This window comes from Zalophus californianus, chromosome 1 (assembly GCF_009762305.2).
Source record: "Zalophus californianus isolate mZalCal1 chromosome 1, mZalCal1.pri.v2, whole genome shotgun sequence".
Classification (NCBI taxonomy): Eukaryota; Metazoa; Chordata; class Mammalia; order Carnivora; family Otariidae; genus Zalophus; species Zalophus californianus.
The window spans coordinates 59,150,473-59,177,453 of NC_045595.1; the positions used below are offsets into that span (position 1 = coordinate 59,150,473).

Genomic DNA, 26,981 nt, shown 5'->3' on the forward strand with positions numbered 1-26,981 from the left:
ATGAGTTCTAGCAGTTTTGGGGTGGAATCTTTTGGGTTTTCCACATACAGTATCATATCATCTGCAAAGAGTGAGAGTTTGACTTCCTCTTTGCCGATTTGGATGCCTTTGATTTCTTTTTGTTGTCTGATTGCTGTGGCTAGGACTTCTAATACTATGTTGAATAGCAGTGGTGAGAGTGGACATCCCTGCCGCGTTCCTGACCTTAGGGGAAAAGCTCTCAGCCTTTCCCCATTGAGAATGATATTCGCTGTAGGTTTTTCATAGATGGCTTTTATGATATTGAGGTAGGTACCCTCTATCCCTATACTCTAAAGAGCTTTGATCAAGAAAGGATGCTGTACTTTGTCAAATGCTTTTTCTGCATCTATTGAGAGGATCATATGATTCTTGTTCTTTCTTTTGTTAATGTACTGTATCACGTTGATTGATTTGCAGATGTTGAACCAACCTTGTGGCCCAGGGATAAATCCCACTTGGTCATGGTGAATAATCCTTTTAATGTACTGTTGGATCCTATTGGCTAGTATTTTGGTGAGAATTTTTGCATCCATGTTCATCAAGGATATTAGTCTGTAATTCTCCTTTTTGATGGGGTCTTTGTCTGGTTTGGGGATCAAGGTAATGGTGGCCTCATAAAATGAGTTTGGAAGTTTTCCTTCCATTTCTATTTTTTGGAACAGTTTCAGGAGAATAGGTATTAATTCTTCTTTAAATGTCTGGTAGAATTCCCCTGGGAAGCCATCTGGCCCTGGGCTTTTGTTTCTTGGGAGTTTTTTGATGACTGCTTCAATTTCCTAGGTGGTTATACGTCTGTTCAGGTTTTCTTTTTCTTCCTGGTTCAATTTTGGTAGTTGATACATCTCTAGGAATGCACCCATTTCTTCCAGGTTATCTAATTTGCTGGCCTAGAGTTGCTCATAATATGTTCTTAGAATTGTTTGTATTTCTTTGGTGTTGGTTGTGATCTCTCCTCTTTCATTCATGATTTTGTTGATTTGGGTCATTTCTCTTTTCTTTTTGATAAGTCTGGCCAGGGGTTTATCAGTCTTGTTAATTCTTTCAAAGAACCAGCTCCTAGTTTTGTTGTTCTGTTCTACTGTTCTTTTGGTTTCTAGTTCATTGATTTCTGCTCTGATCTTTATTATTTCTCTTCTCCTGCTGGGTTTAGGCTTTATTTGCTGTTCTTTCTCCAGCTCCTTTAGGTGTAGGGTTAGGTTGTATATTTGAGACCTTTCTTGTTTCTTGAGAAAGGCTTGTATTGCTATATACTTTCCTCTCAGGACTGCCTTTGCTGTATCCCAAAATTTTGAACAGTTGTGTTTTCATTTTCATTGGTTGCCATGAATTTTTTTAATTCTTCTTTAATTTCCTGGTTGACCCATTCATTCTTTAGTAGGATGTTCTTTAGCCTCCATGGATTTGAATTCTTTCCGACTTTCCTCTTGTGATTGAGTTCTAGTTTCAAAGCACAGTGGTCTGAAAATATGCAGGGAATAATCCCAATCTTTTGGTACCGGTTGAGACCTGATTTGTGACCTAGGATGTGATCAATCCTGGAGAATGTTCCATGGGCACTAGAGAAGAATGTGTATTCCGTTGCTTTGGGATGGAATGTTCTGAATATGTCTGTGAAGTCCATTTGGTCCAGTGCTTCATTTAAAGTCTTTATTTCCTTATTGATCTTTTGCTTAGATGATCTGTCCATTTCAGTCAAGGGGGTGTTAAAGTCCCCCACTATTATTGTAGTGTTGTCAATGTGTTTCTTTGCTTTTGTTATTAATTGCCTTATATAATTGGCTGCTCCCATGTTAGGGGCATAGATATTTACAATTGTTAGATCTTCTTGTTGGATAGACCCTTTAAGTAGGATATATTGTCCTTCTTCACCCCTTATTACAGTCTTTGTTTTAAAACCTAATTTGTCTGGTATAAGGATTGCCACCCCAGCTTTCTTTTGGTGTCCATTAGCATGGTAAATGGTTTTCCACCCCCTCACTTTCAATGTGGGGGTGTCTTTGGGTCTAAAATGAGTCTCTTGCAGACAGCATATTGATGGGTCTTGTTTTTTAATCCAATCTGATAGCCTGTGTCTTTTGATTGGGGCATTTAGCCCATTTACATTCAGGGTAACTATTGAAAGGTATGAATTTAGTGCCATTGTATTGCCTGTAAGGTGACTGTGACTGTATGTTGTCTGTGTTCCTTTCTGACCTATGCTGCTTTTAGGCTCTCTCTTTGCTTAGAGGACCCCTTTCAATATTTCTTGTAGGGCTGGTTTCATGTTTGCAAATTCCTTTAGTTTTTGTTTGTCCTGGAAGCTTTTGATCTCTCCTTCTATTTTCAATGACAGCCTAGCTGGATATAGTATTCTTGGCTGCATATTTTTCTCGTTTAGTGCTCTGAAGATATCTTGCCAGTCCTTTCTGGCCTGCCAGGTCTCTGTGGATAGGTCTGTTGCCAATCTAATGTTTCTACCATTGTAGGTTACATATCTCTTCTCCCGAGCTGCTTTCAGGATTTTCTCTTTGTCTCTGAGACTCGTAAGTTTTACTATTAGATGTCGGGGTGTTGACCTATTTTTATTGATTTTGAGAGGGGTTCTCTGTGCCTCCTGGATTTTGATGCCTGTTTCCTTCCTCCAATTAGGGAAGTTCTCTGCTATAATTTGCTCCAATATACCTTCTGCCCCTCTCTCTCTTTCTTCTTCTTCTGGGATCCCAATTATCCTAATATTTCGTCTTATCGTATCGCTTATCTCTCGAATTCTGCCCTCGTGATACTGTCGTTGTTTCTCTCTCTTTTTCTCAGCCTCTTTATTTTCCATCATTTGGTCTTCTATATTGCTGATTCTCTCTTCTGCCTCATTTATCCTAGCAGTTAGTGCCCCCATTTTTGATTGCAACTCATTAATAGCCTTTTTGATTTCGACTTGGCTAGATTTTAGTTCTTTTATTTCTCCAGAAAGGGTTTCTCTAATAACTTCCACGCTTTTTTCAAGCCCAGCTAGGATCTTTAAAGTCATGATTCTGAACTCTAGGTTCGACATCGTACTAATGTCCATATAGAGTAGGTCCCTGGCAGACGGTACTACCTCTTGTTCTTTTTGCTGAGGTGATTTTTTTTCGTCTTGCCATTTTGTCCAGAGGAGAACAGATGAATGAGAAAACAAAATGCTAACAGGCTAACAACGTCCCCAGCAAATATACTCTATACAAATCAGAAAAGACCTGAATTCAGGGGAAAAGAAAGGTAAAGAAAGGAAAAAGAAAAAGATAAAAAGAAACAAAAACAGAAGAAAACAAAACAAAAACAGAATATGATCAAATATGATCAGGCTAGTGCATAGATCAGTGCCACACACTAGATTTTGGGCGTATTTTGGTCTGTTAGAAGAAAGTGCTTCCTAAAATTTTAAAGGAAGAAAGACTTGTATATGTACAAAATAAGGGTTGATACAATGAAGGGATGGAAGATGACTGTAAAGATGAAAATTATAAAAGATTTTATAAAAGAATTGATCAGAAAAGAAGTTGTTTGAAAAAAGAAAGAAGTTTTAAAAAAAAGAAAAGAAAAAAAAGGAGAGAATGTGATCAGGCAGGAGACTAGAACAAAGCCATACACTAGTGATTTAGGGTATATTTTGATCTGTTAGAAGAAACTGTATCTCAAAATTTTAAAGAGAGAACAACTTATATATATATGCCCAAAATAAGGGTAACTACTATGAAGGGATAAAATATGACTCTAAAAATGAAAATTAAAAAATGTTTTTTAAAAAAGGGATTGATAAGATGTTGGTTGAAAAAGGGAAAAAGAAAAATTCAAAAAAAAAAAACAGTTAAAAAAATTAACTTTGAAAAACTAATGAATCATGGTAAAAAAAACCATGAATTCTATGTGCAGTGTTCCCCTAGCGCTGGAGTTCTCCCGTTGTCCTTGATCGGTAAACTTGGTCTTGGCTTGCTGGTTGTTCGAGCTGATCTTCTGGGGGAGGGGCCTGTTGCCGTGGTTCCCAAATGTCTTTGCCAGAGGGGGAATTGCCCCGCCCTTGTCGGTCAGGGCTAAAGCAAGCTGCTCGGGTTTGCTCTCAGGAGCTTTTGTTCCCTGCAAGCTCTCGGTACAGCTTTGAGGACGAGAGTGAAAATGGCGGCCTCCTAATCTCTGCTCTGAAGGAGCCGAGAACTCGGGGCCCCGCTCCTCAGTGCACCCCCAGAGAAAACCAGTCACTCCCGTCTCCCCAGTCTCTGGCCGCACTCCGTGCTCACCCGGCCTGTGACTGAGCTTTTCCATCTCTGGCACCTGACCCCGTGTGGAGTCTCCAAACCCAGCAGATCCCTCGGTGCGCTCCCGCGCCGCTCCTCCCCGGGGAGGAAGGGGAGTCTCCCTGGCTCTTCTGCTTGTTGGGTCCCTGCTGGAGGCGCAGTGGCCCAATTGGGCCACGGATCACAGTTTATGGCAACCCTGAGCTGAGATCCCGCGCCTCGGCTCCGTCTCTGCAGCCGGCTTCCCTGCTCCGATACCTGGGAGCTCTGCCGCGCTCAGGCACCCCCGGTCTTTCTGTGACCCCGAGGGTCCTGGGACCACACCGTCCCGCGGGGGTTCCCCCCCCAGCTTAGCCACGAGCGACGTCCCTCAGCGGAGCCGACTTCTAAAAGGTCCGATTTTGTGCTCCGCGGCTCTATCACTTGCCAGAAGCCGCGACGGAGGCCCCCTCCCCCGCCGTCTATCCTCCCGAATATCGCCTCGGATTCACTTCTCCGCATGTCCTACCTTCCAGAAAGTGGTCGCTTCTCTGTTCAGAGAGTTGTTGCTACTCTCTTCTTAAATCTCCTGTTGAGTTTGTAGGTGTTCAGAATGGTTTGATCCCTATTCAGCTGAATTCCTGAGACCAGACGAAATCTTGGTCTCACACTTTTCCGCCATCTTGCTCCGCCCCCTCTAGAGTGTTTCTTATAAGAGCCAGAAACAAAAGGACATGTGAAGTGGGAATCTAACTGACAAGGTCCTTGGGAGAAACAGTTCTTGGAAGGTTAGAGGAGTAGCTTTTCTGGATTAGAGGGGAAGAGGTAGCTTAGGATTTGAGGGCATGTGCCATTGTGGAGAGGCTCATCCCTACTGGGCTGGCCTCTGTGTCTTACAAACACAGTGCTGCACGGAGGCTGATTTCTCCTTCAGGAAGCAGCATCAACAGATGAGGCGAACACTAGGAAATCATTCCCACCTCGAAGTCATAGGGATGATGAGGAATTTGATTCCGTCACCTCCTGCTCCAATTGCAACAGGAAATGAGTAAACATTGTAATATAAATGGTGGGCAGCAGTGAGCAGAAACCATATTTGTTGTAAAGAAATGTAGGATCTTTGCTATCATAAAACCACCACCAAGTGAACGGAAAGGGAGTGGCCCAGGCTGGTCTGGTCAGGGGATGTGTGGTGCTCACTGACCTGAGACCTGCTTCCCTTCACATCTGGGACACCATGTGCAGCAGACCTCACAGAGCACAGTGGCCTTGGGGTGCACCCTAGTAGGGATGATCTTCCTGCCTTGTGATGTTTTGGACTGTTCTCCCCATTCTTTGTTCCATGGATTTTTTTTTCTTCTTTTCAGAACTCTGCTGTTTGCTTATGTTTTGTATTATAAAAGAGGAAGAAGTATAAACCATAACTGGCCTAAAAAAGATTTCATTTGCTAGTTGTCTTGTGGTCACTTCTTGATTCTTAAAGCAATATATAGTATGGCTTATGTGTGTTTGTATATGATTGAACGTTAAAAATAAAATTCACTTGGGGCACCTGGGTGGCTCAGTCAGTTAAGCTTGATCCCAGAGTCCTGGGATCGAGCCCTACATAAGGCTCCCTGCTCAGCGGGGAGCCTGCTTCTCCCTCTCCCTCTGCCTCTCCCCCCAGCTAATGTTCTTGCTCAGTCTGCTCTCTCTCTCACAAAAAAATAAATAAAAAATTTTTAAAGGAAAAAATTTGCTTTATGCCTTCATTCTGGTTTTCAGTGAAGCACAACTGGGAGACGATGACAGAAGCGATTCAGAATCACATTGGCTCTCTAAACTGGGGCTACAGGTTGTCCTTGAGGGAGAAGGCCGTGGCCTATGTCAATTCCTATGGAGAATTTGTTGAACATCATAAAATAAAGGTACTGTTTGTTTTGTCTTGTTTGTTGCTTTTCTTTACTATTGCTTGAACTTGCCTTGATCTGAAATTCCATGTTTCATGTTATGGACTCTCACTGACCTGTGCACACACATTGCCTTTTGTGCATCTGTTTCTTCCCCATTGTTGTTGATTCCACAGGTCCTGCTAAATTGGAGGAATTGCCTTTTTAAAGAGCTCTTCATTTAAAGTTATTATTTGCCTTTTGATTTTATTACTACCTTGAAAGAAAATGTTTAGACTAAATAGTTGAAAGTTTAAAAGACTAAAAAATGAAAAATTTTAGTAGTGTAATTCTTTTTTAAAATGAAACCTTAGGAGGGATGGGCAGAATGGAATGAACAATCCCGGGGATGAAGGTACAGCCTGGGGAATTAGGCAGGGGTGCCGTAGTAGCTGTGCGGGGACAGATGGCAGCTACACACGTGCTGAGCATGGCGTGATGTATAGATTCGCCAATCACTGTGTTCTATACCTGAAACTGATGGAACATTGTGTGTTAACTGTATTTCAGTACAAAGAATAATTAAAAAAATAAAAATAAAATGAAACTTTAACTAGAACTCCAATATGTCAAAAATGTATTAATAAAATTAGTATGAAAATTAGTGTATTTTTATAAGCTTTGTAATGTTTCGTATCATAAGAACAGTATGTAAGGCAAATGAGATCGTTTTGATGAACACAAGAATGTTAAATTGGAGTTATAAAAGACAATTAGATATAACCCTCAACACCTAGTTTAATTTTGAACTCTGCTTTCCTGGCACAGTGTGCAATGATCTTGGGGGGATTTGAGGTTGTTTTGTAGTCATTTATTATCTCTGGAAAGGTGAGGTGGTCTGTCAAAAGCTGCCCCTTTTGAAACCATACATGGGCCAATTTGAATTACATCACTCACACGAAAGAAACATCATAGAACTATGAGTCAGGTAGTTTTATTTCTCAAATTGTGGCATGGCTGGCATGGTTGGTTGAATAAGCCAGTTGTTCGCAGCCGTACCTGCCTCTTTGCTGCGTTTTCGCATTTAGTGATAACCAGGGTCTCCTCAGTTGCTCCAGCGAGAAAACTCAGGTTTCCCCCTCCCACCCCCGCAGCCAGTGCTTGTTTCTCTCTTTCCGGACCCTCTGGAGCAGGTGCCTGTCTCCAGGCTGCCCTCCCTCCATCCCACCATTTAAACCACCCTCTTGTTTAAACACCTTCATTGGTTTTTGAATTTTTTAAATGAATTACTTGTATAATTGAAAATAGGCAAACAATGAATAACCTTTCCTGGTTCCCCGTAGCTGAAATCTTGAGAATGGCAAATAAAGGTGTTAACATTTGGCATGAATCTGTTTCCCTTCACTGGGACACGTTCCCCCCTTTCGTGCCACTTTCTGACCACTTGCCACTCCCCAGGCTCCTGCTACTTTCAGGCCTGTGTGCTTTTCTGTGCACTGTTCTCTCTGTAGGTTTTCTTTCTTCTCAAATCCTCTCACTTTCTTGCCTCCACTTGAAATACCACCACCTTTGAAGCCACCCTCGGCTGGCCGTCCAGTCCCCTGGTCCACCTCCACTGGGCTCTGTTGGTGATATTTTATGAAGACTTCTCTTTTCTATGTTGGTGCTTATCACACTGCATTATTATATTTGCATGTCCGCTCCTGTTGGGTGGGAAGCTCTGTAACTAGTTGTCCAGGGTGTCTGATACCCTACCGTGTTTGTAGAAGAAGTTGAAATTTGCTTTTCTTTTTTCAAGGCAACCAATAGAAAAGGACAGGAAACTTACTATACTGCTGCAAAATTTGTCCTAGCAACAGGTGAAAGGCCCCGCTATTTAGGAATCCAAGGAGATAAAGAGTACTGTATTACTAGGTAAGATTAAATAGGCTATTGTAACCGTAAATTGTGTTATGTTTATGTGTCCAATTTATTTAGTCCCTGATATTATTTCATAAAAGATTTGAATTGATGACAAATAAAAAGTATAACGCAAGAAGCTAAGTGGTTAACATAATGAAGCCCAAAGAAAATAAGATTAGGTAAGTAATAAGGTCAAATTTATGCACACATATATGCTGTATGATTCTAGGTAATTGCTCAGTGAGATCTGGGAAGTTGGCTCTAAACTTCCTGGAGGCCAGAGCAAAGAAATAAATACAAATAGCTTTAGGGTTTAGTGTCTATAGGATCTAATGAACCAGTTGATCAGGAGAAGCGTGACTGTTCCTAATACTGGGATTTAATAGTAGTTATCCCTTGATGGTTACAGAGAGGACATTGTGTAATGCAGGACAATGACTTTCAGACTTTTTTACCAGATGCACATACGCAACTGATGAATCATTGAACACTACATCTGGAACAATGATGCACTATATGTTGGCTAATTGAATTTAAATTAAAAAAAAGAAATGTGTTTTTCGTGACACTGTTGTTCAGGTGAACACACACACACACGCATGTGTGCACACAGACACACACACACACACACACTCAAACCAAACCATATTTCTTCTTATATAATGTAGTCTAATATTTTCTATTCTGTTTCATTTAAAACACCTTCAGTTGTGATCCACTAATTTGATTTTGAAAAAACTGAGCTATACTTCTTACTCTATAGTGGACACTCTTAGAAACTCTAAAAGGCTCTTTCTGTTCATGTTTCTTCATTCAAGCACCAGGTTGCTAAGCCAACAAAAGACCACTACACATAGAAACCTACATGTTCATTTTTATTGCCTACATGTTCCTTTTGTTGTTTTTATTTTTCAGTGACGACCTGTTTTCTCTGCCTTATTGCCCTGGCAAAACATTAGTGGTGGGTGCATCTTATGTCGCTCTGGAATGTGCAGGGTTTCTTGCTGGCATTGGCTTAGATGTCACAGTTATGGTGCGCTCAGTCCTTCTTCGTGGCTTTGATCAAGAAATGGCAGAGAAAGTGGGTTCCTACATGGAGCAACATGGTGTTAAGTTCTTAAGAAAATTTGTACCTGTGATGGTAAGTCCGAAAGGCATTTGGAATTCCTTTTATTTTTAGGTTTTTATTCTCTTTTTAGTTTTTTATTCTAGCTCTCCTTACTTCATTTCCTGAAATAAATTAGTCCGTACTCAGTAGGACACCTTAAAGATAGAGCTCCCACCTCTAGTCTACAAAACTGACCTCCACGTGTCCCTCTGTCCTCCCCACCCCTCCCCCTGTGCGGGAAGGTGTCCTTACTCCTCTCAGGCCTTATGTGTGCTCCTACCTTCTCTCACCTTGTCAGGGATGCTCCGTCTTCAGTTAACATCCTTTCTGCTCTGTCATTCCCACCAGTGTCTCTCCTCTTCAAACAAATAAGCCCTCCCTTGCCCTCTCTGCCCTTTTGGCTGGGTCCCTGTTTTTCTTTTCCTGTTCACAAGGAAACTTCTGTACACGTTCCTTCTGGTTTCTTGCCTCCATTTTCCACTTCAGCCAACTCTCAGCTGCTTCCATCCCTGCTCCTCCTTTGAAATTACATGCCAGGGTCTGTGGCCAACTCCATGCTGTCAGATCCAATGGTCGTATCTCTGCCCTTATGGAGTGGGGCTTCTGGGCAGCGTTTGGTGAAACTGACATTCCTTCCATTTGAAACACTCTCCATCCTTGAACTCTCTGGTCCCACAGCCTGTGATTCCACATCTCCTCAACCTGTAAATGTCAGAGCACTGGCTCCCTCTTCTCTTCTCTGCACTTGTTACCTGGGTGGTCTTCTTTAGGTCCATACTTTATTATCTCAATGCTAATGGCTTTCAGATTTATATATCCTGCTCAGGCATCTCTCCTAAACTCCACACCCATTTACACATTTGGCTATGGGATATCTCCACTTGAATCCTCATAAGCATTTCAGATTTATTAAGACAAAAATGAAATTCTTGATTTTCTTCCTAAGTGTATTCCCCAGCTCATCTTTCTGGCCTATATAAGTACTCAGAAGGTGGTACTACAGTCTACACAATTTATTAAGTCAATACCTGGAAAACATCCCTCATTCCTCCTATTATGCCTCCACCAACGAATCCATTAATTTATTTCTACCTCCAAATTTTACCTTGTTACAGTCCTTTTTTCCTCTGTCTTTACTTAGTCGAGAAACTATATGTGCACACTTGTACACCCTCTGACCCATTTATTTTCTGTCACCTTTAGACAGAATCATTACATTACTTATCCTTACTAGGTTCAGCAGTTGGAGAAAGGTTCACCCGGAAAGCTGAAAGTAGTGGCTAAATCCACTGAAGGACCAGAAACTATTGAAGAAGTATATAATACAGTAAGTTTTTATTTTATAAGCAGTAAGTGGTTGAACACACTCATAAATTAGCACAAATGAAGTTTATGGGAAAATTCTTAGGCTTAACTTTTTTCCTTTTGATTCTTTGTAAAAACTATAATAAAATGGCAGGTAGTTGAGCTGTTGACATTTGGTAGTTTTTGGTGTACATGAAAAATATAAGAAAATATGTGTGTATGGATAATTTATACATAGAATAAAATCTGGAAGCAGATATATCTGACTTATAAGTACTTACTTCTGGAGCATTAGATATCTTTTACATTTGGATATTTTCAATAAAAATTGAATATATCTTATAATCAAAAACAATAATAAAGATCTTTTTATTTTTAAAAACAATATAAAATCTGCAAACAACGTGAATTGTCCATGGACTATATTGGGTGGCAACAGTTCTAATTTAAAAATGATGATATTTGGATGTCAACATTTCTTTGGTAAATCATAATGATACATTTATATTTTATATACTGATATATGTGTGATTGTTTTTAGTTAAAAAAAGGGAACAATATGGGGAGGATCAACAAAGCCAAAAAATAAGAAAACAAACAAAATAAATCAACCCCAGTTGAGAGTTTTATTAGGATTTTATCAGATATATAAAGCAATTGCTAACTTTTTATTGCAATATTTAGTCTTCTCTCCATAAATATGGTATATCTTCCTCTTAATTTAGGTTGTCTTTAATAATTCCTAACAAAGTTAATAAATTCCTCTGTATACAAATCAAGAACATCTTTTAGATTTATTCCTAGGTATTTAATGTATTTTTATGTAGTCATAAATGATATTTTTGGGGGAAAATGTCATTGTCTTTAACTGTTGCTGGTGTATAGAAATGCTGCCAATTTGTGTGTTTTGATTTAGTATTCTATAATCTTGCTAAACTATTATTTGATAATTTATCTTAGATTATTTTGAATTTTCTTTGTATGCCTTCATACTATTTGTAAATAACAAAAGTTTTGTTTCCTCCTTTCTGCTTTTTTCCTTTTTATTTCTTTTTTTTGCATAAGTACACTAGCTGGGACCTCCAAGAAATGGCAGTGGCAGGCATTTTGTCTTGTTCTCAGTATTGAAAGTTCTCAGTGTTTCATCATTAAAGAGTAATGTTTTCTGCAGGATTTTGTTAGATATTCTTAATTAAGTTAAAGAATTTCTTTTCTCTTTCTTGTTTGCCAAGAGTTGTTTGGTTATTTCTTTTCTGTTTTTTAAAAAATCACGAGTGGATGTTTGGTTTTAACAGTGTTTCTTTTGTACCTGTTGATCAAAAATTTTTTCTTTAATCTGTAAATGTGTTGAATTACATTGATTTTCTAATGTTCAACCAACTCTGTGTTTCTGGTGTAAACCCAACTTGGTAATCGTTCTTTTTATATATTGTTGGATTTGGTTCTTTAAAATTTTTGCATTAATATTCATGAATTATATTGGCTCATAATTTTCCTTTCATATATTGAACTTTTCAGATTTGGATATCAAGGTTTAGCTCATGAAAGAAGTTTGGAGTATATTACCTCTTTCTCTGTTCTCTGGAAGCAGTTTTGTAATGTTAGAATTGGTTCTTTGTTTGATAGAATTCACTGATGTAACCATCTGAGCCTAGAATTTTCTATAGATATATGTATTTGACCACTGATCGAATTTCTTTAACAGTCACAGGGCTTTTAAGGCTTTCTATTTTTTTCTTGAGTTACTTTAGATTAATTATATTTTTCTAGTAATTAGTTCATTTCATCTGAGTTATCGAATATAATGGTATAAAGTTATTCACAGTATCTAAATTTGTAAATTGTTTACTTTTATAATGAGGTGTAATTTACATGTAGTGAAATGCACATATCTTAGATGTACAGTTCAGTTGGTTTTGAAAAATGCATGTTTGTGTAATCCATACACATTTGAAGGTAATAGAATATTTCTACGAGTTCAGAAAGCTCTCCTATATCGCTTCCCACTCCCTGACCCAAACAACCCTATTCTGATTCTGTCACCATAGACTAGTTTTGCCTAGTCTAGATGTCACAGGAATGGAACCATATGATACATACGCCTCATATTCATCCATGTTGTGTGTCTGTAGTTAGTTGTTCTTACTGTATAAATTATATGATTATAAAATGGTATGACTATACCACAGTTTGTTCATTTTCCTGTGGATGAACCCCTAGGCTGTTTGTGGTTTGGGCTATTGTGACTAAAACTGCTATGAAGATTTCTTGCATAAGCCCTTGTGGACTTATATTTTCATTTCTCATGGGTAAATACCTAGGAATGAAATTAAATGGTCATAAGATGGTTTCGATGTTATACAGTTTGTGAAACTGTATAACAGCTTCTATATGAATGAATCACTCTTATATTTCCACCAGCTGACATGGGAGTTTTGGTTGTCCCATGTCCTCAACATTTGGGCTTGTCTGGATTTTTCATTTTAGCCATTCTAGTGCATGTGTAGTGGTGTCTTATTGTTCTAATCTACGTCTTCCTGATGACTAATGGTGTTGAGCAACTTTTCATGTGTTCACTGGCCATTTATTATATTTTCCATTATGAAGTATCTGTTCAAATCTTTGGTCTGTGTTTTTTTTATTCAGTTATTTGAATTTTATTCTTGAATTGAGGGAGTTTTGTACAGCTCTTGGATACATTCTGTTTTCAGGTAGATATATTGTGAATATTTTCATCCCATTTGTGACTTGTCTATTCATTTTTTATGGCATCTTTTGATGAACAGTAGTTTTAAAATTTTTATGAAGTCCAGTTTATTAATTTTTTGCTTTATGGTTAATGCTTTCTATGAGCTCTAAGGAATCTTTTTTTTTTTAAAGATTTTATTTATTTATTTGAGAGAGAGAGAATGAGAGATAGAGAGCACAAGAGGGAAGAGGGTCAGAGGGAGAAGCAGACTCTCCGCTGAGCAGGGAGCCCAATGCGGGACTCGATCCTGGGACTCCAGGATCATGACCTGAGCCGAAGGCAGTCGCTTAACCAACTGAGCCACCCAGGCGCCCCTCTAAGGAATCCTTTTACCCAAAGGTCATGAAGCTATTCTCCTAAATTTTATTCTTGAAGCTTTATAATTTTATCTTTTATGTTCAGGTCTGTAATACATCTTGAATTATTTTTTGTTTATACAGTGAGGTAGGAATATGGGTTCTTTTTCTTCTGTATGGGTATCCAGTACCATTTGTTGAAAAGACTTCCTTTCTCCACTGAGTTGCTTTGGTGCCTTTATTGAAATCATTTGACCATTTAACTGTGGGTCTGTTTCTACATTTCTTTATCCCATTGACCATTTGTCTCCTTTCACCACATTGTTTTCAATATTGAAGCTTTAGACTGGTGGAGTAAGTCCTCTGGTTTTGTTTAGGTCCTTTACATTTCCATATAATGCAGCTTGTCAATTTCTACCAGAAAAAAATCCTGTTGAGATTTTAATTGGAATTATATTGATTATATAGACCAGTTTAGAAGAACTGACCATCTAGTGTGTGAACTTCATAGATCTTTCCAATTATCTTTAATTTCTTTACTCAATATTTTATCATGTTCCTCTAGAGGTCTCTTGTGTGTTTTGCTAAATTTGTCTCTAAATATTTCATGTTTTTAAGCTATTATAAAATGGTATTTTAAATTTTCTAAAACTTTCAATGTTTACTTGGTAGTATATAGAAATACAAATGATTTTTGCATGTTGACCTTACTGTAGATTCTTGGGGTTAATGTCTGCATATAAAGTCAGTTTTGTTGTTCTTTCCAGTCGGCCTGACTTTTATTTCTTTCTCTTGCCTTGTTGCACTGGTTAAGTCCTCCAGTACAATGTTGAATAGAAATTGCTTGAGAGTGGGCATCCTTATCTTGCTCCTACCCTAAGTAAGAGGTGAAACATTCAGTCTTTCATCATTGCTAGGATGTAAGCTGTAGATTTTTTTTCTCTTTTAACACCAATGCCTTTTAACGGGTTGGGGAAGTTTTCTTTTATTCTTAATCTGCTGAGGACTAAATTAAAATCCTCAAATGATATTAAATTTTGTCAAATTCTTTCCCCATATCTGTTGGTTAATGATTAAATTGTTTTCTCCATTATTTGGTTAATATGATTAACGACATTGATTGATTTTTGCATATTGAACCAAATTTGTATTTTTGGGACAAACCCCAGTTGGGCATGATCAATTATCCTTTCTATATATTGCTATATTTCATTTTCTAACTAACATTTTGTCAAGTATTTTGCATCTGTGTTCATGAGGAGTATGGGCTTATAATTTTAATATCCTTTTTGATTTTTGTGTCAGTTGTTTATGCTGGCCTCATAAAAAGGAGTTGGGAAGTGTTCCCTCCTCTTTTTTTCTGGAAGAGTTTGTATCCCATTAGTAGTATTTCTTACTTAAGTTTTGATAGACTTTACCAGCGAAATCATTTGGGTCTTGAGTTAATTTATGGGCAGTTTACAAATTGTGGATTCAGTTTCTCCAGTGAGTGTGGGTGTGTTCCTCCGCTAGGGTTGCCATAAGAAAACACCACAGACTGAATGTCTTAGACAATGGAAATTCAGTTTCTCACAGTTCTGGAGGCTGGAAGTCAGATCAAGGTGTCAGTAGGTTTGGTTTCTTCTGAGGCCTCTTTCCTTGGCTTGCAGATGGTGCCTTCTCCTTGGGTCCTCACGTGGTTGCCCCTCAGTCTGTGTCATTTGTGTCCTAATTGCCTCTTTTATAAAGGACACCAGTCATACTGGATTAGGGCCCCCACCCTAACGGCCTCACTTTACCTTAATTACTTCTTTAATGGCCCTGTCTCCAAATACATTACATTCTGAGGCACTGGGGCTTAGGACTTTAACATGTGAATTTGGTACAGGGACGTAATTTAGCACAGAACATAGAGTTATTCAGATTTGCATGTGTGTGACTTAGTAAACTGTCTTTCGAGGAATGTTTCATTTAAGCTGTCAACTTTATTGGCATAGGGTGTTCATAGTATTCTGTTATTGTCCTTTTAATGTCTAAAGGATCTGTAGTGATGTTCCTTCTTTCATTCCTGACATTGACAATTTGTGTTTTGGATCTCACTCTAAATATAGGTTTTGTTAGCAATTGGTCGTGACTCCTGCACAAGGAAAATAGGCTTGGAGAAGATTGGTGTCAAAATCAATGAGAAGTAAGTACACGTGGGATCATTGCACTGTTGCTGCACAAAGCAAAATGTTTCTACAGATCACCTCTTGGAATTCTCAGTTAATTACTAAGATGCAAAATTTTAATGCTGTAAGTTTATTTCACACTAAGTACTGTGCCAGCTCTGTATTAATCATTTTTTTTCATTAATGAATCAGTAACTCTTTAGTGTGTGCCTTAAAGAACTGATACATTAAACAGTGATTTTAAAAAATAAACTGTGGAAATGTCCTTACCCACTTTCTGATTTAGGGTTAATTTTTATGTTGTTGGTCAGGCTAGGAGAAAAATTTCAAAGGGAAATCTGGACCTATCCTTGGCATCCAAAAAAATGAGTAGAAAAAAACCCAGAAAGGTGGTTTTTTTGGAGCTAGAGAAACCCTTACGATTTGAGCCATTGATCTTACAGACATTGATGACCTGAGGTGCCTCTCTTCTTAGAGGGAGGTCTTTGCTCTATGTGTTTAGTCATTGTCTCTTGGAAAAGTTGGTGTTAGTCATCCAGCAGTACAGAATGAGTCATAATGTATTTGTTTCCTTTCCAAAATCCAATAGGAGTGGCAAAATACCAGTAAACGATGTGGAACAGACCAATGTGCCCTATGTTTATGCTGTCGGGGATATTCTGGAGGGTAAACTTGAGCTCACACCCGTTGCCATACAGGCAGGCAAGCTGCTGGCTCGCCGACTTTTTGCTGGCTGTTTGGAAAAGGTGAGTTTTCTACTTTTGAGATGATATCTAGATCAAAATTGTGATTAAAAAAATCATTACAAAGAACACTTGTGTACTTGTTTTGCAAGTAAAGGGTTCATCACAGATAAATTATTATTTAGTAATAATTTTCAACAAATATCTTTTGAGTGTCTGCTGTGTACAGGATGTCATGCTAGGTGATATACAAAGGATTGGCATGGTTCCAGTGCCAAGGGGCTTCCCAGGAGAGTGGGGGATCATGAGTAATGTAAGACAAGGGGCAGTTAGTTGTAACTTATTGGGCTGGTAAAGGCATCCCAGATGGGCAGTCGCTGGCCCTGGCTTCATGCCTGCTGGTGGGTGAACCTGGTCAGGTTGTTTCAAGTCTCTGTGCCTCAGTTTTACCTCTGCCAAGTGTGAAGGTGATGATTTCTAGCATCTCCTGCACTTTTCATTGTCTTCAGTCAAAGATGTGGGATAGGCTTTGTAGGATGAGTAATTCAAAACTGAGGTAGCACAGGGCTTTTCTGGTAAGTAGATAATGCAGATGCAAGCACCAAGCTCAGCAGGACTGTGAGTAGTCTGTTAGAGTTCCCGGCTGGGGACGTCGTGCTCTACTCCATGAGAGCACTGTGGATGTGTGGAAGTGTAGGCGGATGAAGGGCCTGGGTAGGGGTGAGGAAAGCTAAATGTTTTGTCCTACACAAAGAATGGTCCCTTCTATAATACTTAGAACATTCGGGATGTGTGTGGGCAGAACACTTGGGGATAGAGGAATACAACTGGGAATGAGGCTAGAAAATTCATTTGGTGCCAGCTCATCAAAAATCTCCCATGCCACGATTAAGAATTGGAATGGCCTTCTCTAGGCAGTGGGAACTGTTGAAGACCTTTACATCCTCCATCTTTCTGTTTAGAAAGCTGTCAAACCACAGGAAGAATAGGAATAATCACCCATATTACCCTTTCATCCACATTCCCCAGTTATTAATATTTTGCCATTTGGCTCTCTCTCCTTTTCTGAATATGTGTGTATACAATGCGTGCATTTTTTTTCCAGAGCTTTTTGAGGTAAGTGGCAGGTCAATGACATTGGCCCCTATAGACTTCAACATGCATCTCCTGAGAACAAGCATCTTCTTCCATAACCACGGTTTCATTATTCTATCTAAGAATTTGAACAAAAATGTGATACTGTTCAGATTTCCATTAAGTGTATGCACATGCACGTGTTTGATTCATGTGGTATGTTTAGCTCTTTTAAGTCTCTTTTAATCTGAAATGGTCCCCCTGCCTTTATTTACCTGCTTGTTTTGTTTTTCGTGACTTTGATTTTTGATGAGTCCAGACTACTTTCCTTGTAGAATGTCTCATATTCTGAATTTCTCTGATTGTTTTGCATGATTAGGGTCAGGTGAAATGTTTTGAGTATGTCTTCTTCACAAAGGATGCTGTGTTCTGCTTATCATATCACCCCAGGTGCCTCATGAGGTCATGAAGGAAGACCTTGAACGTATATGGAGGCATTGCTGGATGGGGGCAACGAGGATGCAGCTCTGTGAGCATCAGTGGGTGGGGCCCAGGATGCTGAACATTACAGTGTGGCAATGCAGTTAGCATTTCAGGGTGTATGGAGGCAGAGTAGTTGCCAAATGCTTTAAGAAGTTAAGGTGGCTGTCGGGTGGAGAGATCTGAAGATGCAGCAGTGTGTTTAGGGTATGAAGAAAGAAAGAGCTTAAAGGTACAGGACTAGAAGGAAGGCAAGAAGGGCAAGATGAAGTCAAGTTCAAGTGGAGGAGATGGTTTAAGATGTGGAGAAAGTGTTTTAGATGAAAGGGAGGAGCATTGAGGAATTTCCTGTTAATTATTCTTAATTGATAGGAAATGGGAGACAGAGGCACCCTTTGAGAATGAGGCTTTCCCTGTAAGCCATGGGACCCAGGGTCAGCTGCTGGTCAGTACGGCTGACCCTTGAACATCGCGGGTTTGAACTGTGCGGGTCCACTTATGTGGGGATTCTTTTCAGTAAACACGGTACAGTGCTGTAAATGTATTCTCTCTTCCTTATGATTTTCTTAGTAACATTTTCTTTTCTCTAGCTTACTTTATTGTGTAAGAATATAATATACAATATATATAACATAAAAATATGTGTTAATCAACTGCTTACAATATTTGTAAGGCTTCCAGTCAAAGGTAAGCTATTAAGTGTTTTTGGTGGGGAGGGGTTCAAAAGTTTTATGTGGATTTTTGACTGCATGGGGGGTCAGCACTCCAACCCCCACATTGTTTAAGGGTCAGCTGTAAATGGATTGATGTGTATGTGCAGGCCTAACAGAAGTCAAAAAATACTAAGATTATCCCTACGGTTATGTGTTTTTTTTCTAGCCCCCTTGGAAAAAAAAAAATGCTTGGCTTACCCATGATTTGCAGGTTCACAAATGTGAAGTGGTACTAGAGCATTTAGGTTAAAGATTCTAGGCTGATGTACATTATACATAATCCACCTCACTGATGTAGGGATACCTGGCAGTGGTTTGATTTGTTTTTGTTTGGGGTAACAAAAAGTAGAAACTTACTCCCACTAGGCAGACTGAGGGTTTTTTTTACAAGGATCCTGTGAATTAGTAAGTTGAAACACTGACTTAGAACAAGCACCGTGCTAGGGCTGGGCCACACTGCATTTGGAGCTAGAACTGGGGCTGGGGTCACAGCTGCTCTGGGGCCCCGGCACACAGGTGGGGGTTTCACAGGGTCTCTTCCAGTAGCCTTACTTGGCTATAGCTCCACAGGTGCATTTCTTCCTGTCCCACTACCACTGGGGGATTCTTCCTTTGCTTCCAGCTTGTCTTCCTGCAAAAGAAAAGAATTTGATTGATGTAGCTCACCTTTTTCTACATAGATTTCTGGCCAGCTCACACATTAGCTTTCTTTGGGTTAGAGGCCACCCTTGACCTAATCACCTACAACCTGTTGGCACGGTTGGGGGGACAGGTAGTGCTATGGGCAGTGTCACCCCTTGAGGGGCTATTGATGGGCAGGCCTGGTGACCTTCATCTCTGGTTATACCCTCCACCCTTTCTCTGCTCCTGCACACTGCTTTCTCTCCATGCATGGTTCTAATGGTGCTTGCACCAGTGTGTTCCAGTTCTTCATGCTGTCACAAAGACACTCTCTTCCAGGGAGGGATGCCACCAGTGCTCACACTCTCTTTCCCACAGGCAGGTGCATAGAGCTGCTGGAAGAGGCATGTAGAGCTCAGAGTCTGCAGTCTCCCCACGATGTCCACTCACGCTCTGCCTCAGTCTGATAAGGGCTCTGTGGGGATTCTGTCAGAACCACAGGACTTATGAGATCCTGGTCCCCGTGTTAGTTGCCCCCCTACCCTTATGCCATCTCCCCCGATGGTCCAGGGCATTCACCCATTCCCACACTGTTAAACTGCTTCTTTGCTCATCTCCTCTGTGGCAGTTATGTGAATGGCCAAGGTTGACCTCAGCTTCCAGTGAAATGGTGTGATTCTTGGTCACCTGGTAGAGGTGCTCCAGTGGGAGCAGGGTCCGGAATCAGGGGGATGGAAATGAAACATTTTAGAGTGGAAGGTTGAGGCTCTAGGAGAGCCGGTCCCATTCGTGGGCCACTGGCCAGGGTGTGGTCTCTGCTCTGGAGTTGGGTTCACTGCCTACTTTGAGTATAACTACAAATTCCCTAAAGTGGTGAAATGGAAGAATCAGTCACATTGAACCAGACTTATTTCTTTTCCTCTTAGAAATGTATGTAATGTAGATTTTTGCTGTGAAGTGTCACAAAATAAGCGGATGTAATTTGCTTATCTTTCAGTGTGATTATGTTAATGTTCCAACTACAGTGTTTGCTCCTTTGGAATACGGCTGCTGTGGATTGTCCGAAGAGAAAGCTATTGAAGTGTATAAAAAAGAGAATCTTGAGGTAAGATTGTGTTTTACTGCTTACTTATTCAGAATTTCTCTTTGAATCCGCTAACTTCGCAGTCACTTTTTGTTTTGCAAGGTACTGTAATGATTAGAATGTAGGAAATCATATTCCTATTTTAGGAAAATCAGAAATTAAGTAATTTAAACCTTATTTCTCTAGCTAATAATAATAATACAGTTGGGGAAAGGGGGACAAAAGATGTATGCATTAGGACTTTCAAGTTATAAGTGACAAACGTCTTATTTGAGTAGCTTATACAAGAAAGCACATGTTATTATAAGACTTTGTAGAATGCAGGAGTATATACACGCAAGGCCTTAGGAATGGATGAGAACCAGGAACTGCAACACCATCTCAACTCATGTGGGCATGCAACTCCTTCTTGTTTCTGCATGCAGACTTTCTTTGCCTGTGGAATGCACATAGCAGCCAAAATGTACCCTTTCTTCCACAAACAAGTTTATTCAATAGTTCTGGTCTTAGGAGGAACTGATGGACTCACTGTTTCTTAGTCTCAGTTCTGAATTATGGAAGAGGACATCTGATTGGTCTGAGTTGGATCAGCCATCCACCCACTTCCATTCAGCATGGCCGGAGTCAGCCTCCTGTCCCATCAACATGGGGAATCTGTGTTGTGGATGAGCTCAGGGTGGGGAGGGTGGGCAGTTCCCAGGGTTGTCAGCCTGTTGCCGGCTGTGAGCTGTCAGATTCCCAAAAAGATGTCCTTGGCATACATTTATTTCCACCTCCCCTTCACCCCTGCCCCATCAAATCATAACAAGCTTATAAATATTTCTTACATATTATAAATATTTTCTTACATTCTTACTCTTTGATGGGTAGTTTGAGTGGCTTTTTTTCTGCACACCATTCCAACATAGGAGGGATAGGGAGAATTAAAAAGAGTTGGAGGATTATTAGTACTTGATGTTTTCAACAGAAAAGATTTGAAATTTCATTCCTCTCCCTTGAAGTCATGTCAATTACTGGCAATTCGCTGAAATCATAGCGTTAGTTAAATGGCCTGATGACTAACTGAAGCTCTTATTTATATCACTGATATTGGGAAAATGAGTGATTAAAACTTTATAATGTTATTTTAGATGCTTGTTTTCAATGAGAAATGTATGTTTTAGAGGACATTACTTGATCAATGTTTATAATTAACCCTTTGTAATAATGAGCCGTATTTTCCTGCAGTGGTGAACTTTTTACTTGAGTCTTGGAAAATTGATGGTAACAATTATGGATTTAACACTTAGTTCTAAAACTTTTAAAATTAACGAGAAATTAAGATAGAAAGGCAGGCACATGAGAGGAAGCATGTAGTACCACAAATTGGGGGCTTAAACCACAGAATTCTATTGTCTCACAATTCTAGGGGCTAGAAGTCCAACGTCAAGGTAGTTGACAGGGTTGTTTCCATTTGATTTCTGTGAAGGAGGATCTATTCCATCCCTTTCTCCTAGTTTTTGGTGTTTTGCTGGCAATCTTTGTTATTCCTTGGCTTGTAGATCTTACCTTATCTTCACTTGGGATTCCCTGTTACTGTGTGTTTCATAGTATCCAAAATTTTCTCTTTTCATAAGGACAACATTCACATTAGATTACGAGAACCACCTTACTCTAGAATGACCTCATCTTAACTAATTACACATACAATGACCCTATTTCTTTTTTTTAAATAAATTCTTAGCTTTATTTTACAATCAGCGCTTTGAAAATGGAGTAGTAATTGATAGTAGATAGTTGTAATAGTAGTAGTAGATAGTAGATAGTAGTAATTGATAATCACATCAATTCTTTTGTCTCAATATTAATGGTTAAAAACGGATATAAAGAAAACTTTCTCAGAAAGATGGAATTGTTCGTTCTGACAATGACCCTATTTCTAAGTAAGATCACATATTAAGATAGTGTGGGCTAGGACTTCAAAGTCAAAGACATCAAATTGGCTATTAAATCAATGTTAAATATATTCAGTGAGCTAGACGAACTCAATAGGAGACCGAAGAAGAGAGTAGCGACAACTCTCTGAACAGAGAAGCGACCACTTTCTGGAAGGTAGGACGTGCGGAGACGTGCGTGAATCCGAGGCAATATTCGGGAGGATAGACGGCGGGGGAGGGGGCCTCCGTCGGCCGCTTCTGGCAAGTGATAGAGCCGCGGAGCACAAAATCGGAACTTTTAGAAGTCGGCTCCGCTGAGGGATGTCGCTCCAGCGGCTAAGCTGGGGGTGGAACCCTCGCGGGACATTGTGGTCCCAGGACCCTCGGGGTCACAGAAAGACCGGGGGTGCCTGAGCGCGGCAGAGCTCCCAGGTATCGGAGCGGGAAAGCCGGCTGCAGAGACGGAGCCGAGGCGCGGGCTCTCAGCTCGGGGTTGCCATAAACTGTGATCGGCGGCCCAGTCGGGCCACTGGTCCTCCAGCAGGGACCCAACAAGTGGCAGAGCTGGGGAGACTCCCCTTCCTCCCCGGGGAGGAGCGATGCAGGAACGCACCGCAGGGATCTGCTGGGTTTGGAGACTCCACACAGGGTCGGGAGCCAGAGATATAAATGCTCAGTCACAGGCCGGGTGAGCACGGAGTGCGGCCGGAGACCGGGGAGACGGGAGTGACTGCTTTTCTCTGAGGGCGCACTGAGGAGTGGGGCCCCGAGTTCTCAGCTCCTTCAGGTGGAGATTGGGAAGCCACCATTTTCACCCTGGTCCTCCAAAGCTGTACCAGAGCTTGCAGGGAAAAAAAGCTCCTGAGAGCATCCCGAGCAGCTTGCTTAGCCGGGACTGACAAGGGCGGGGCAATTCCGCCTCCGGCAAAGACATTTGGGAACCACGGCAACAGGCCCCTCCCCCAGAAGATCAGCTCGAACAACCAGCCAAGACCAAGTTTACCGATCAAGGAGAACAGGAGAACTCCAGCGCTAGGGGAATACTGCACATAGAATTCATGGCTTTTTTTACCATGATTCATTAGTTTTTCAAAGTTAATTTTTTTAACTGTTTTTTTTTAAATTTTTCTTTTTCCCTTTTTCAACCAACATCTTATCAATCCCTTTTTTAAAAAAACATTTTTTATTTTTCATCTTTAGAGTCATATTTTATCTCTTCATAGTAGTTACCCTTATTTTTGGCATATATATATATAAGTTGTTCTCTCTTTAAAATTTTGAGTTACAGTTTCTTCTAACAAATCACAATATACCCTACATCACTAGTGTATGGCTTTGTTCTAGTCCCCTGCCTGATCACATACTCTCCCTTTTTTTTCTTTTTTTTTTTAAATCTTCTTCTTTCTTTTTTGAAACAACTTCTTATCTTATCAGTTCCTTTTATAAAGTCTTTTATAATTTTCATCCTTACAGTCATCTTCCATCCCTTCATTGTATCAACCCTTATTTTGTACATATATAAGTCTTTCTTCCTTTAAAATTTTAGGAGACACTTTTTTCTAACAGACCAAAATACACCCAAAATCTAGTGTGTGGCACTGATCTATGCACTAGCCTGATCATATTTGATCATATTCTGTTTTTTTTGTATTGTTCTGTTTTTGTTTTTAGCTTTTTCTTTTTTTTTCTTTCTTTTCTCTTTTTTCTTTCTTTCCCTTTCTTTTCCCCTGATTTAGGTCTTTTATGATTTGTATACAGTATATTTGCTGGGGATGTTGTTAACCTGTTAGCATTTTGTTCTCTCATTCATCTATTCTCCTCTGGACAAAATGACAAGACGAAAAAAATCACCTCAGCAAAAAGAACAAGAGGTAGTACCGTCTGCCAGGGACCTACTCAATACGGACATTAGTACGATGTCGGACCTAGAGTTCAGAATCATGACTTTAAAGATACTAGCTGGGCTTGAAAAAAGTGTGGAAGTTATTAGAGAAACCCTTTCTGGAGAAATAAAAGAACTAAAGTCTAGCCAAGTCGAAATCAAAAAGGCTATTAATGAGGTGCAATCAAAAATGGGGGAACTAACTGCTAGGATAAATGAGGCAGAAGAGAGAATCAGCGATATAGAAGACCAAATGATGGAAAATAAAGAGGCTGAGAAAAAGAGAAACAACGACAGTATCACGAGGGCAGAATTCTAGAGATAAGCGATACAATAAGACGAAACAACATTAGGATAATTGGGATCCCAGAAGAAGAAGAAAGAGAGAGAGGGGCAGAAGGTATATTGGAGCAAATTATAGCAGAGAACTTCCCTAATTGGAGGAAGAAAACAGGCATCAAAATCCAGGAGGCACAGAGAACCCCTCTCAAAATCAATAAAAATAGGTCAACACCCCGACATCTAATAGTAAAACTTACAAGTCTCAGAGACAAAGAGAAAATCCTGAAAGCAGCTCGGGAGAAGAGATATGTAACCTACAATGGTAGAAACATTAGATTGGCAACAGACCTATCCACAGAGACCTGGCAGGCCAGAAAGGACTGGCATGATATCTTCAGAGCACTAAACGAGAAAAATATGCCGCCAAGAATACTATATCCAGCTAGGCTGTCATTGAAAATAGAAGGAGAGATCAAAAGCTTCCAGGACAAACAAAAACTAAAGGAATTGGCAAACACGAAACCAGCCCTACAAGAAATATTGAAAGGGGTCCTCTAAGCAAAGAGAGAGCCTAAAAGCAGCATAGGTCAGAAAGGAACACAGACAATATGCAGTCACAGTCACCTTACAGGCAGTACAATGGCACTAAATTCATACCTTTCAATAGTTACCCTGAATGTAAATGGGCTCAATGCCCCAATCAAAAGACACAGGCTATCAGATTGGATTAAAAAACAAGACCCATCAATATGCTGTCTGCAAGAGACTCATTTTAGACCCAAAGACACCCCCACATTGAAAGTGAGGGGGTGGAAAACCATTTACCATGCTAATGAACACCAAAAGAAAGCTGGGGTGGCAATTCTTATATCAGACAAATTAGGTTTTAAAACAAAGACTGTAATAAGAGATGAAGAAGGACACTATATCCCACTTAAAGTGTCTATCCAACAAGAAGGTCTAACAATTGTAAATATCTATGCCCCTAACATAGGAGCAGCCAATTATATAAGGCAATTAATAACAAAAGCAAAGAAACACATAGACAACAATACAATAATAGTGGGGGACTTTAACACCCCCCTGACTGAAATGGACAGATCATCTAAGCAAAAGATCAATAAGGAAATAAAGACTTTAAATGAAGCACTGGACCAAATGGACTTCACAGACATATTCAGAACATTCCATCCCAAAGCAACGGAATACACATTCTTCTCTAGTGCCCATGGAACATTCTCCAGGATTGATCACATCCTAGGTCACAAATCAGGTCTCAACCGGTACCAAAAGATTGGGATTATTCCCTGCATATTTTCAGACCACAGTGCTTTGAAACTAGAACTCAATCACAAGAGGAAAGTCGGAAAGAACTCAAATCCATGGAGGCTAAAGAGCATTCTACTAAAGAATGAATGGGTCAACCAGGAAATTAAAGAAGAATTAAAAAAATTCATGGCAACCAATGAAAATGAAAACACAACTGTTCAAAATCTTTGGGATACAGCAAAGGCAGTCCTGAGAGGAAAGTATATAGCAATACAAGCCTTTCTCAAGAAACAAGAAAGGTCTCAAATACACAACCTAACCCTACACCTAAAGGAGCTGGAGAAAGAACAGCAAATAAAGCCTAAACCCAGCAGGAGAAGAGAAATAATCAAGATCAGAGCAGAAATCAATGAACTAGAAACCAAAAGAACAGTAGAACAGAACAACAAAACTAGGAACTTGTTCTTTGAAAGAATTAACAAGCTTGATAAACCCCTGGCCAGGGCTTTTCTTATCATTTCTCTTTTCTTATCAAAAAGAAAAGAGAAATGACCCAAATCAACAAAATCATGAATGAAAGAGGAGAGATCACAACCAACACCAAAGAAATACAAACAATTATAAGAACATATTATGAGCAACTCTATGCCAGCAAATTAGATAACCTGGAGGATATGGGTGCATTCCTAGAGATGTATCAACTACCAAAATTGAACCAGGAAGAAATAGAAAACCTGAACAGACCTATAACCACCTAGGAAATTGAAGCAGTCATCAAAAATCTCCCAAGAAACAAAAGCCCAGGGCCAGATGGCTTCCCAGGGGAATTCTACCAGACATTTAAAGAAGAATTAATACCTATTCTCCTGAAACTGTTCCAAAAAATAGAAATGGAAGGAAAACTTCCAAACTCATTTTATGAGGCCACCATTACCTTGATCCCCAAACCAGACAAAGACCCCATCAAAAAGGAGAATTACAGACCAATATCCTTGATGAACATGGATGCAAAAATTCTCACCAAAATACTAGCCAATAGGATCCAACAGTACATTAAAAGGATTATTCACCATGACCAAGTGGGATTTATCCCTGGGCCACAAGGTTGGTTCAACATCTGCAAATCAATCAACGTGATACAATACATTAACAAAAGAAAGAACAAGAATCATATAATGCTCTCAATAGATGCAGAAAAATCATTTGACAAAGTACAGCATCCTTTCTTGATCAAAACTCTTCAGAGGGGCGCCTGGGTGGCTCAGATGGTTAAGCATCTGCCTTCGGCTCAGGTCATGATCCCAGGGTCCTGGGATCGAGTCCCGCATCGGGCTCCCTGCTCCTTGGGAGCCTGC

General features: G+C 39.9%; 1 protein-coding gene across 3 annotated transcripts in view; it reads left to right on the forward strand.

Annotated features, from left to right (window-relative positions):
* TXNRD3 (thioredoxin reductase 3) overlaps positions 1–26,981 on the forward strand; it is a 66,014-nt gene that overhangs the window by 24,769 nt on the left and 14,264 nt on the right. For 2 of the 3 annotated variants that reach the window (XM_027586266.2, XM_027586267.2), the window contains 7 exons: positions 6,009–6,151; positions 7,911–8,026; positions 8,930–9,155; positions 10,357–10,449; positions 15,563–15,639; positions 16,212–16,368; positions 20,191–20,298. In XM_027586266.2, the coding sequence (XP_027442067.2) occupies positions 6,009–6,151; positions 7,911–8,026; positions 8,930–9,155; positions 10,357–10,449; positions 15,563–15,639; positions 16,212–16,368; positions 20,191–20,298 (920 nt within the window). The remainder of the gene's footprint in view (positions 1–6,008; positions 6,152–7,910; positions 8,027–8,929; positions 9,156–10,356; positions 10,450–15,562; positions 15,640–16,211; positions 16,369–20,190; positions 20,299–26,981) is intronic. The other variant, XM_027586270.2, reaches the window with a different exon arrangement.